General features: G+C 47.8%; 1 protein-coding gene across 5 annotated transcripts in view; it reads right to left on the bottom strand.

The window, feature by feature from the left end:
• Positions 1 to 13,118, bottom strand: part of TRIM2 (tripartite motif containing 2) — a 183,991-nt gene that overhangs the window by 132,454 nt on the left and 38,419 nt on the right. Inside the window, exon 1 of one of the 5 annotated variants that reach the window (XM_070047377.1) lies at positions 11,996 to 12,013. The exons of 2 other annotated variants lie outside the window; for them this stretch is intronic. Coding sequence is in view for 2 of the 3 variants with exons in the window: in XM_070047371.1 (XP_069903472.1) it covers positions 1,928 to 1,957 (30 nt within the window). In the remaining variant the exon portion in view is untranslated. Of the gene's footprint in view, positions 1 to 1,927; positions 2,090 to 11,995; positions 12,014 to 13,118 lie in introns of those variants that run through there. 2 more of the 5 variants (XM_070047371.1, XM_070047372.1) reach the window with 2 other exon arrangements.

Here is a 13,118-nt window from a genome sequence, read left to right as displayed (position 1 = left end):
CGGTATGAATCCAGATTTCTCTCTCTTTTAGATAGGGCCCTCACTCTCCTATGCATTTCTCTCACTGAATAAAAAGCTTAAAAACTTATCATGCTGCCTCGGTCATTAATATTGGTATTCTGAATTCTGTGAATATTAGGCAAGAACCCACACAGGCTTATTAATATTGAGAATTTATTAATAAGCACACGGTGATATAATTGGCACCCGATATCATATGGCACCCCAGATGGGACTTTTAGGGGGACAGCCTCCGGTTTCAGAACCATCCCTACCTCACTCTCTCTCTTTCACAGACCACAGCTGGAGGTACCGCTCAGCCACTCTCTTCCCCTCCCCCACCCTTTCTCCCTTCGGGTGGTCCTCTGGCCCACTCAGAAGAGTAGTTCTCCATCTAGGACAGACCAGATGTTTTTTTCTCTCAGTAATAAAGAAATCCTGTGCCTATGTGTGTACCTTATACATGTCTGCACTTAGAAATCTTACCTTTGTGTGAGTAAATTAAGATGCTCCCACCCACATCAGTTGGGCCCCTGCCACCCATGCAGGAGACCTGGATTGAGTTTTGAGCTCTTGACTTTAACCTGGCCCAGTCCTGCCTTTTGCTGACATTTAGGGAGTGAACCAGCAGATGGGAAATGTCACTCACACACACGCACAAAATCATGTTGCTTTACGTCAAATTCATCTGAAAATGACTCTTGCCTTCTGATTTAATTACTCCAGGAGTCACAAAAGCATAGTCATATATATATCAGCTGTAGGCTGGCATGTGGCGGGGCGGGACGGGGGGTAGTTTTATAAAGCACCTAGTGTATAAAGTCCCAGCTTTATCTGAAATCAGACTTCCCTCTTCAGCTTAGCAGCTCTTGTCCACGTCCAACACAGAGCTGAGTTCAGTGTCTTACACCAGCAGATCCTCACAAAGAAAAGGACAAGAGCCTCAGAGCACAGCCAGAAATTTCCAAGACACCTTCCAGGACTCCCCAGGGGCCATGCACCCTGCCTCTCCCGGCACATCCAAATCACAGCACAATCCGTCACTTGCCACTGGCGCCTGGCTCTCTGCCCCTACCAGGGACAGGTGTCTAACTCAGCACCCAATCGGCCATCCAAGGTGATGAAATCAGGCACCCCAGAGCAGCCCCTGAACAGTTTCCGGCGCTCACTTATTCACATTCACAGCCAGGAAGCACCCCCATGGCGTGCCCGGTCAGCCCCTCTCAGCTCTCACCCCCACCCGACACGGGGTGCCCCGGGGAGCCCAGGACTAGTGCTCTGTTGGCCAGCGGCTGTTCCTTCATTCCAGAGCCGAGTGCAGATGGCTGTAGTACCCTTTGAGCGCTTTTATGGGGCTGTAAAACTTTACAACAGCCTGTCACTGAAACCGTTCCCACATTTCTGAATGGACGCATTTATGACATCCACCACTACCACTGTTGGCCCTTTGAACATGCTAGCAGATCTGAGATCCACTGACTCACAGCAACCCCAGGACAGCAGAGCTAAGGCCTGACCCTGAGTGCTGGAAGTGGGGCAGAAAACAGCATCTGAGACCCACATCGTGGCAACAGCCACATCCTGGACACTCTGGTGTCGCAGCCGGCTGCATCTTTTCCCCTATATTTCCTTTTTTTTTTTTTTTTTTTTTTTTTTTGACAGGCAGAGTGGACAGTGAGAGAGAGAGACTGAGAGAAAAGTCTTCACTTCCTGGCTCCTTTCGTCTCTGGAGAGACAGGGCTCACTAGGAGCGTTGTCAGCAAATCCCAGGGAAGGGAACTGCTCTTTCTCTTTCGGAGTCATTAGCAGGCACTTAAAACCAGGAAGAAGCTGGCAACTTAGTCACAGCTTGTGTCTCCCAGTGCCTGCGAATTAACCAGCTAGCCCAGAAAAACAAAAAATCACCGCACACTTAGAGTGTGCTTACCTGCGGTCCATCATGGCCAGTCCTGGGCATCTGAGAGCAGCCCCAGCCTCCTCGGATCTTGGACTCAGCGCCCCGCAACCCTCAGACAATCGAGCTCATTATAGTCATCAGGCCGCTGAGTTCAAGGGTGGCCTTTACAAAAATATAAACAGCTTGTGAGCACCAGCCAAAGGGGCGGGGCTGCTGTGTCAGGGGACTAGGGGAGCCAATGACCAGCCTCTGTGGGCTCTGTTTGCTTAAGATATTGTGTTTCACTCTGAAGAGGGGAGACAGGGATGGGGGAACACTGAGCGGGAAGGGCCAATGGCTTTTTTTTTTTTTCCAACACTGAAGTTCTCTTTATTTCTGATTGTTTCTTTATATCCATCCATGTGAGGCTAGCTTCCTCATGTACTTCTCAAGTCTGGCTCCCGCCCTAGAAATTTCCAGTCCAGTTTCTGACTCTGTAGTTGACGTTACTGAAGGTCCCCTTGATTCCCCAAGTCAGTGCTTCCCTGTCCAGTCCTGCCTGTGTCACCTTTCCTTTTCCTGTATTCCCTTTAAAATGCACCTGCATCCTAGCTTTCAGTTTCCAAGAGACCAAGAGAAAGCTATTGGTACATGCACCAAAGTAGGCAGGCATAGATAGGGCTCCACACCACGGAATGCCTGGTTGCCACAGTGAGAGCAGGGGACAGTACTGACCAAGACCATCTTGGGCTTTTTTCCAACCCTCAGTATCCCCATCAGTCCAGCGTGAAACTAGGCAAGTTCCCTCCCGTGGGGAGCACCTCGGAAGACGGCGTGACCATGCACTACGGCACGGTCCATCTCTAGGGGTCACTTACGCAGCCTGATGGCGTGGTTGTGGGGAGTTATCCAGAGCAATCGTACAGATTGGGTTCTCATAAAGGTGGAAGCTCCTGAGTTGGGAGCAGCGGCTCAGGACAGATATGGAGGCACTGAGTTGGGAGTGCATGCACTCATAGTTCTAAAAGTTCAAGGTATAAGGATGGTTGCAACTTTCTCTGGCAGAACTTGGAGAGGCTCAGGGCTCAGATGGGGGCCCGGCTGCTGCTCCTCTGCCCCTCAGATCCAGCTTCTTCCACTGCCCGGAACTCAGCCACAGGGACAGATGCTTGCTGAGTGATTCTGGAAGCTAGCAGGCGGTTGCCCAGGGGATCTCGGGGCACCAGAGCGCCACCTGTAGCTTTCCTAGACAAAGACCGAGTTTCTACAGAGCTCCCAGAGGATGCGCAGCCTGAGCAATTACAAGATGAACCAGGGGACCCCCTGCTCCTCTGACTGTGGACACCGTGGGCAGACGTGTAGATGTGGGAGAGGAGGAGCTTGCCCAGGTCACTGATCTGGCCCAGCTGGGAGGCAAACATGCGGGGTGGAAAGTTTCCAGGTGCATTTCACTCCCACCACCTCCATGTAGTCCAGACCTGTCATTTCCAGGGCCTTCCTGGTATCTCAGCTGGCATTGCAAAACCTCCAGCCTCTCACAGCATTAGGGTAGTAAATCCTTCCCCTGCCTGACCCACAGGAAAAGGCGGGTGAGGATGGCATCCACCTCGAGGCAAAGAACTGCAAACAGCTTCATCCCCATCCTTGGAAAGTTCTCCGCTATTTGGCCTTTTACAGCTGGACTTTGGTGAGCCCACAGGGCCGTGGCTTAGACCACAGGATACAGAGGTTCCGATGAACAAATGGTAAATTCAGTCCCTGTATGTCCTACTTCCTGGGGTAAATCTTCTGGACGAGCCATCCAGGAAGCACACCCAGGGCAGCTTGTAAGACCATCAGGTGTGGCGTCATCATCAAGCCCCCTGAGGGAGGCAGGCCAAGGGCCAGGCGCGCACCATCGCCTTCAGGGTTTTGCTGTGTCCCTTGGCGAAGGGCTCTATGAATGGTGCTTGGACAAGTTCTGTGGGCAGCTCCTGCAGAGTGGAGATGGCCAAGCCTCAGCCTTCTGGCTTCCCAGTTCCAGGAGTCTGGTGGGGCCTGGATGCTCCTCCTATGGAATCAGATCTGGATGCAGTCACAAGGTGCTCAGACCTCACAAGGAACCGGGCAGTGAGCCCAGCCTCCAGCATTCCGGGTCTCACTGCGGCTCCACTGCCCAGATGGATGCAACAATCAGGTCTGGGCCAGGAACTCCACCCTGGTCTCCCACGTGGGTGGCAGAGTCCTCTGCCTTCCAGGGCCATTATCAAGAAGCTGGGTGGGAAGCAGAGGAGCTGGACTTGAACTAGCACTCCCATACAGGATGCCAGCATCGCAAGCTGTGGCTTAACCCACTGTGTCACCTCACAGGCCCATGTTTTAATTGACACACAATAATCATATACGTTAAAGGGATATACTGTGAAGTTTTGATACTTGTATACATCATAATGATCAAATCAGAGTAATCAGCATACCATCTCGTTAAGCTTTTGTCATTTCTTCATGGTGCACATTCAAAATCTTCCTTAAGCTGTTTTGAAATAAGTGCTACACTATTGCTAGCCATAGTCACCTTGCTGCATGCTGGAACATCAGAATCTATTCCTCTATATAACTGGAACTTTGTACTCAGGGGCTAGACTCTTCCCCACCTTGCCCAGGCTCTGGGAACCACCCTTCTAGGCTCTAGTTCCAGGAGACGAGCCTTTGCAGTTTCCACATTTGAGCGAGATCACACAGTGTTTGTTTTCCTACTCACAGCTCACTACATTTAGCATAATGTCTTCCAAGTTCAACCATGTGGCAGATGATAGGATTTCATTCTTTGTTCATGGGTGAACAGCATTCCATTGTGACTATACACCACATATATTTTTTTTTAAGATTTATTTTATTTATTTGAAAGAGTTAGAGAGAGGTAGAGACACACAGAGAGAGGTCTACCATTCCATTGGTTCATTCCCCTAATGACTGCAATGGCCAGAGCTGAGCTAATCTGCAGCCAGGAGCCAGGAGCTTCTTCCAGGTCTCCCACATGGGTGCAGGGGCCTAAGGACTTGGGGCATCTGCTGCTTCTTTCCCAGGCCACAGCAGAGAGCTGGATCAGAAGAGGAGCAGCTAGCACTTGAACTGGCACCCATATGGGATGCTGGAGCTGCAGGCTGGGGCTCTAACCTGCTGCTCCACAACACCGGCCCCACAGTCTTTATCCTCTCACCTAGTGATGGACACTTGGTTCCATGTCTTGGCTTTTGTGAATAGTGCTGCTATAGACATGGAGGTGCAGCTGTGTCTTCACCAGGCCGGTTTCATTTCCCTTGAATATATACACAGTAATGGGAGTGCTGGGTGCTAGCGTGGTTCTATTTTTAATTTCCTGAGGACTCTCTGTGCTGTTTTCCATAATGGCTATGCTAATTTACATTTCCACCAGTGGGGTATACATACAACAGTTCCCCTTTCTCCACTCCTCACCAGCCTTTCTTGTTTTTTTTTTTTTTTTTTTTTTTTTTGTCTTTTCCTTAATAGCCATTCTAATAGGTGAGGTGCTATCTCATTGTGGTTTTGATTTGCATTTTCCTGATGGTTAGTGATATTGAGGAGTTTTTTGGTTGATCTGTTGGCCTTCTTTTGAGAAATGTCTCTTTCTCATTTCTTAATTAGACTTCTTTTTTGTTATTATTATTATCGAGTTATTTAAGTTCCTTATGTATTCTGGGGCATAGTTTGTGAATATTTTCTGTCATTATGCAGGTTGCCTTTTCAATCTGCAGGCTGTTTCCTTTGCTGTTCAGAAGCCTCTTAGTTTGTTGTCATCCCATTTGTCCATTTTTGCTTTGGTTGGCTTGTGCTTTTTACTTTTTAAAATATTTATTTATTTGAAAGATAGAGTTACAGAGAGGCAGAGGCAGAGGGGCAGAGGCAGAGAGAGAGAGAACTTCCATCTGCCAGTCCACTCCCCAAATGGCAGCAACGGCCGGAGCTGGGCTGATCCAAGGCCAGGAGCCAGGAGCCTTCTTTGGGTCTCCCACATGGGTGCAGGGCCCCAAGGACTCAGACTGTCCTCTGTTGCTTTCCCAGGTGCATCAGCAGGGAGCTGGACCTGAAATGGAGCAGCTGGGACCTGAACCAGCACCCATATGGGATGCCGGCACTGCAGGTGGCGGCTCTACCTGCTACGCCACAGCATGGGCCATCCTCTGCTGCTTTCCCAGGCTCATTAGCATCTCTGCTGCTTTCCCAGGCTCATTAGCAGGAAGCTGGATCGGAAGCAGAGCAGCTGGCACTTGAACCAGAGCCCATATGGGATGCCGCCATCGCTGCTGGCCGGGGCGTTAACCCACTGTGCCACAGTGCTGACCCCAGCAAAATAAATCTTTAAAAAAGAAAAGAAAATCAGTGGGATGTACATGTTCCTTTTAAAAATGCTCATCTTATTAGATCACATGTGTTCCAACAAAGCAGAATCTTTCAGTGCAGTTCAGTATTCGGAAGAAAAAGTAAGGACAGCATGGCTTCCTTCTGTCGCCTGAACTTGACGAAACGCTGCTTTTGAAGCTTCTACATCAGCGTAACCTTTCAATACCCCACAGTAATAACCAAGAACCAGAAAACACACTGTGGCTTTTTTTTCCTTTATGTGATTTCTAAATAATACACTGAGGACAAGAAAAAGTTAAGAGCTATTCAGTTGATTGTGTGGCATTATATAAATTACAGGCATACGAACTTAGAAAAGCGTATAATCATTACAGTTTGGAATACTCCCGTTATTTATAAAAGAAAGCACAGTAGATAACCAAAATGAACTAGCAGAGAACAGAAACATGCTGAAATATGCTCATTTTCCACAACCTTTGTATCAACCCCTTCTTTATTGATTATAGAAACGATGTGAAGATGCCAACATCCCGTATTGAAGCACTGGTGCCCACCCCACCTCTGATTTCAGCTTCCTGCTAATGCGGATCCTGGGAGGCAGTGATGATGGTTCCCATAAGCGGGTCCCTGGTACCCATGTGGGAGACCTGGGTTTCCTGGTCCCCATTTCAGCTCTGACCCAGTCCTACGCCTGGTAGGCTTTTGGAGCACGAACCGGTAGATGGGGTCTCTGTCTCTCAAACATTTTTAATGATAATCCAAAGATTCTGTCTTTTATTAAAAATATTCAGTGTTCTGTCACTGACATTTAATTTGTATTCAGTTTCTCTGGTACCCCTTCCAAATAGTACGTGAGGCTCCTCCTCCTGGTCTCTGCATTTTCTTAATGATTCCAAAGAGCTGTTATATCTATGCTCTCATGGATTTTGATTTTAAGATACATATGTGTTCCAGAAAGAACTCAGTTTTTCTCTAAAGTATTAAGATCTTATCATTAAAAAATGTTTTAAGGATGTGGATATTTGGCACCGTGATTAAGACGCCGCTTGGGATGCCCTGCTTGAGTTCAAGTTCTGGCTCCACTCCAGTTCCAGCTTCCTGCTGATGCACACACTGGGAGGCAGTAAGTGATGGCTCAAGGACTTGGGTCCCTGCCACCCTGTGGGAGACTTAGATTGAGTTCCTGTCTGGCCTCAGCTTGGCCCATCTCTGGCTATTGCAGGCATTTGGGGAGTGAACCAGTAGATGAAGGATCTCTCTCTCTCTCTCTCTCTCTCTTTCCCTTTCAAATAAATAAAATTAATGCCTAAAGAACTTCAGGACGCCAAAAGAATGAGCAAGAAAAGAAATTATAGAAAAATTAGATTTCATCAAAATTAAAAACTTTTTTGCATCAAAGGACATTATTCAGAAAGTTTAAAAAGCAATCTGATGGGAGAAAATATTTGCAAAACATCTATCTGATAAAGTTCCAGTATGAAGGATATATTTAAAAACTCTTACAAACTCAACAATGAAACAGCATAAAATCTAATTTTTTAAAAAAATCAAAGTTCTTAAATGTCCAATTCTAAAGAAAATCAGACATGAATGGCCAGCAGGCCCAAGAAGACACTCAACATAAGTCACTAGGGAAGTGAAAAGAAAGACAATGAGGTGTGGCTTCACATCTATTCAGATGGCTGTAATTTAAAACACAGAAGAACCTTTGGAGAAGGATCTGGTGGCACCAGAAGTTTGCACATTATTTTGTGAATTTAAAATTGTTTAGGTGCTGTGGGCAACAGTTTCAGAGTTCTTCAAAAATTCAACACAGAATTTCCATATGGCTCAACAGTTCCATTCCTGGACATGCCCCCTAAAGAACTGGAAACAGAGATTTCAACAAATACATGTGTGAGCAGCAGGTTTGCAGCAGCACTGCACACATGGCCAAAAGAGAAACTGCCCAACTATCCATCAACAGAAGAATGGGTCGACTGTGGTGTATACATACAATGCAACATTACTCAGCCGATAGACCCCACGACAGCAATGATGAGCCCCCTAAAACACGCTCAGGGAAAGAAGCCAGACAGGGAGGGTCACATGCTGTAGGGTTCCATTTATATAAAAATATCCAGAGTGAGTAAACCCAGGGACACAAGAAGAAGATCGGTGGCTGCCAGGGGCTGGGGGAGCGGGTAACAGGGAGACACTGATCAGTGTTCTGTGCAGTTGGGAATGTTCTGGAACTCGATGGTGGTGGTGGTTGTGTCACACAAATGTACTCAACAGCACTGATCCTTCTACAGTGGTTAAGGCTATTTACATAAATGTCACTTCAATCAATTACCTTTTTTATAAATTTTAAAAGTATTCTTTAAAAAATTATTTTTGGGGCTGGCAGTGTGGAGCAGTGGATAAAGCTGCTGTCTGCAGCACCAGCATCCCATATGAGTGCCAGTTTGAGTCCCAGCTGTTCCACTTCTGATCCAGCTCCCTGCTGATGTGCCTGGGAAAGCAGTGGAAAATGGTCCAACTCCTTGGACTTCTGCACACACGTGGGAGACCTGGATGAAGCTTCTGGCTCCTAGCTTCGGATGGGCACAGCTCCAGACTTTGCGTCCATCTGGACAAGTGAATTAGTGGATGGAAGATTCTCTCTCTCTCTCTCTCTCCGCACCCCCCTTAACTCTGCTTTTCAAATAAATAAATAAATACATATTTTAAAAATATTATTTTCATTTTATTTGACAGAGAGAGAGAGACAGACAGACAGACAGAAAGATCTCCCATCTGTTGGTACCTGTGCCAGGCTGAAGCCAAGAGCTGGGAACTTAACCTGGATCTTCCATATGGGTGATTGGGACCCAGTGACTTGAGCCATCACTTGGTGCCTCCCAGGTGCACATTAGCAGGAAGCTGGAGTTGGAGCAGAGCCGGGACTGGAACCCCGGGCGCTCTGATGTGGGATGTGGGATTCCCAGCAGCGTCTTAACCACAGCGCCAAACACCTGCTCCTTAAAAGAAAAAAACTCAAAGCTTCCGTATCCTCTGGGCTCATCAGGACTTTTCCTTGAAAGATCACCCCACACGTTTACTGAAGAGTTTTAGAAAGAAGGTTTAGCTGTTCTACCCATTCATAACGAATGCTTTGCTCAGGCGCTGTGGGGCAGCTGGGTGCTAGGAGGCCCATGAGCGCCCTCTGTGCCCAGGGGAGGAAGAACAAGAGCATCGGATGGGGCGAGGAATGCGGGGGACAGGTGAGGACGCAGGTGTCAGGTGAGGGGGTCTGCAAGCTTGACCTCATGCAACAGTCACAGGCACCTGGGGCGTGTGGAGTGGGCGGCGGTTAAGACACTCAGCTCTTTCTATTCTGGCTCTTTCTATCCTGCAGAGCCACTCCAAAGGGGAGGGGTGATGAGCCCCAGCCATTGTGGGGAAAGCTGCTTCCCAGTGCAAAAGGAAAAATAAAGTAATTGCCTAAAACTTGCTAAGGAGCATTTTAGACGGCAAAGAGTGGTATGGCTCGCTTTCCAGCGGGCTGGCTACACAAGCCGAGGAAAAGGCCAAAACCAGTGATGGAACTTTACCCAGAAAGTTTCATTTTCAAAAAAAAATCATAAAATCTTAAAAAGTGAGGGGTTTTACTGGGTAATTTCACCATGCAGCTTCATTTTTCATGTAGGAAAACCAACGCTTTGCAAAATAAGCAACTTGTCCAGGGCTGTAGGGCAAGACTGCAGGAGAACCAGGCTGGGACCCCCGCCTCTTATTCCTAGGCCAAGGCCCTTCCTTCCTTCCTTCCTTCCTTCCTTCCTTCCTTCCTTCCTTCCTTCCTTCCTTCCTTCCTTCCTTCCAGATTTATTTATTTATTTGAAAGAGTTATACACAGAGAGAAGTAGAGGCGAGAGAGAGAGAGAGAGAGAGAGGTCTTATATCCACTGGTTCACTCCCCAATTGGCCGCAATGGCTGGAGCTGCGCCTATCCTAAGCCAGGAGCCAGGAGCTTCCTCCAGGTCTCCCACATGGGTGCAGGGGCCCAAGGACTTGGACCATCCTCCACTGCCTTCCTGGGCCACAGCAGAGAGCTGGATCAGAAGTGGAGCAGCCGGGTCACAAACTGGTGCCCATTTGAAATGCTGGCACTGCAGGCAGCGGCTTTCCCCACTATGCCACAACGCCAGCCTCCCAAGGTTTTTTCTACTATGCTATTTACAATGCATCAAGAAATAGATCCTAGGTTAATCTTTACTGACACACCTCAGATTCTCGGCCTCCTCCTCACAGATGTAATTCTGGCCCTCTATCCATTCCAAGTGAAGCAGAATGACTGATAGTCTGACATCCTCAGTGGGTTTACCATTTCCTTTATCATATATTTATTTAAAAAATCAGTAGAGAGATGTTCACAGGCTATGATTAGGAGAGGGCTATATTTGAACTTAGTTTGTTTTAACATCAGTGAACCCACAAGGCTGGTGTTGTGGGGCACTGGGTTAAGCCACCACCTTTGACACCGGCATTCCATATCAGAGCCGTGGTTCAAGTCCCAGTCGCTCCATTGCTGATCCAGCTCCCTGCTAATGTACCTGGGAAAGCGGCAGCAGATGGCCCAAGTGTTTGGGCCTCTGCCACCCACTTAAGAGACCTGGATGCAGTCCCTGGCTCCTGGCTTTGGCCTGATCTAACTCCAGTCATTCCGGCCATTTGGGGATCGAACAAGTGGATGGAAGATCAATCTCTCTTTGTCTTTCTCTTTCTATCTCTCTCTCTCTCTCCTTCCCTCCTTCCCCTCTCCCTGTCTCTCTGCCTTTCAAGTAAATAGAATAAATCTTAAAAACAATCCTTGGAACTCCTTGGAAAGCTGGAACAGAAACGAACCCAGAAGGAAAGGAACAAGAAAATAAGAGGCGACTCAGCAAACAATGGAAACGTTTAGCTGGGCATTCCATCAGCAAAAGCAACTGCATAGGGTGCAAGCCCTCTGCCAAGCTGCTCCACGCATCCCTGGGGCCCACTTCTTTCCCGACCGTCCTACCCCTTGACATTGGCCGACTGCCTCTATTAAAAGTAACACACAAAATAATTACAGAGGCAGTCGTACGTTCTTTTAAAAGACGGGGAGATGACATCACTACTTTCTACATTCCGAACCGTTGGATTATGCAAGTCAGAAAACTGCTCTATGCCCTTTGAGAATGCTCATCATCTAATTAAAATTTCGCCCTTGATCTGAAACAGCGACCTCTTAGTCACCAGCTCTGGGCAACCTGAAGCTTCAATTACTCCCAAGCCCAACCCTTCTAAAGAGCTGAAGCCCCAATTAACTGACTTGGCTCAACACCCCATAATGCACTCATTTTCAGGTCTCTGATGTGCCAGCATTCAAAGCACTGCACTGCAGGGAAAATGTTCAGTTGTCTGCTGGTACTTTGAAAAGAGTGACTGACACATAAAACTGTGTTCTCGTGTCAGGAGACCAGGCAGTCATATGGCTATGGTTAAGGGAACCGACTCCTGACAGAGGCCCTTTGGAGAAATGTGGATGAATGACGGGACCTCTTAGTTCTTCTCAGATGATATGGGGTAAGTAGGCAGTTAGTAAAAGTTCAGGGGACCTGGAATTCTTACAACCCTGCAACGTGACCTTATTTCTTTAACTGTCGGCCTCATATGCCCATCTTCCCAGGATGCACCTGTGTCATACAGGACCAGGCTGCATGCTAAGATCCCCATCCCATTTGTATATTTGATTAAAGTACTACCCCCTACCTCCCATAAGAGGCTGAGAGGGGCTGGCGTTGTGGAGTAATGGGTAAAGCCTTCAATGTCCGCATCCCATATGGGCACTGGTTTGAGTCCTGGCTGCTCCACTTCTGATCCAGCTCCCTGCTGATGTGCCTGAGAAGAAAGAACAGGATGGCCTGAGTCCTTGGACCCCTGACTCGTGTGGAAGACCTGGAAGAAGCTCCTGGCTTCTGCTTTCAGCCTGGCCCAGCTCTGGTCATTATGGCCATCTGGGGAGTGAACCAGTAGATGGAGGATCTCTCTGTCTCTCCCTCTCTCTGTAACTCTGCCTTTCAAATAAATACAATAATTCTTTTTTCTTTAAAAAAAAAAAGGTAGGGAGGGTTTGCTGTGTTAGTCCTTTCAGGCTGTTATGTCAAAATACCATACACTGTGGCTTATAAACAGAAGACATTCATTATGATTTTGAAGGCTGGGACATCCAGGACCACGAGACCAGCAGATTTCATGACTGGGGAGGACCTGGTTCCTCTTTAATTGACAGCTGTCTTTTTGCTGCGTCCTCACATGGTGGTGGGGGCAAAGAGCTCTCAGTTTTCTTTTGTAGGGGCCCAAGTCCCATGCATGAGGCTTCTGCCTTCAGGACCTAATCACCTGCCCGAGGTCCCACCTCCTAACACTGTCACCTTTGGGGTTAGGGATTCAACATAGGAATCTGGAGGGGACACAAACCTTCAGCCTGCAGCAGACTTGTAGGCCACATGGCTTAACACACAGGGGGATTTAAATCAGGCCTTCCAAAGACCTAACGTCCCTGGAGATTTGACCTTCAGTGACATTGAAAGACTTCATGGGCAGAAGAAAAATAAGCTACGATCTTTTTAAAACTAAATTCAAGTTAATTAAACACTTTTTTCAAAAATGATTTATTTTATTAATACGAAAGACAGAGTTACAGAGAGAGGTAGAGCCAGAGAGAAAGGTCTTCCATCCACTGGTTGACTCCCCAAATGACCACAATGGCCAGAGCTGTGCTGATCTGAAGTCAGGAGCCAGGATCCAGGAGCTTCTTCCAGGTCTCCCACGCAGGTGCAGGGGCCCAAGCACATGGGCCATCTTCCACTGCTTTCCCAGGCCATCGCACAGA

This window comes from Oryctolagus cuniculus, chromosome 8 (assembly GCF_964237555.1).
Source record: "Oryctolagus cuniculus chromosome 8, mOryCun1.1, whole genome shotgun sequence".
NCBI lineage: Eukaryota > Metazoa > Chordata > Mammalia > Lagomorpha > Leporidae > Oryctolagus > Oryctolagus cuniculus.
This window is presented reverse-complemented; position numbering and strand designations above follow the sequence as displayed.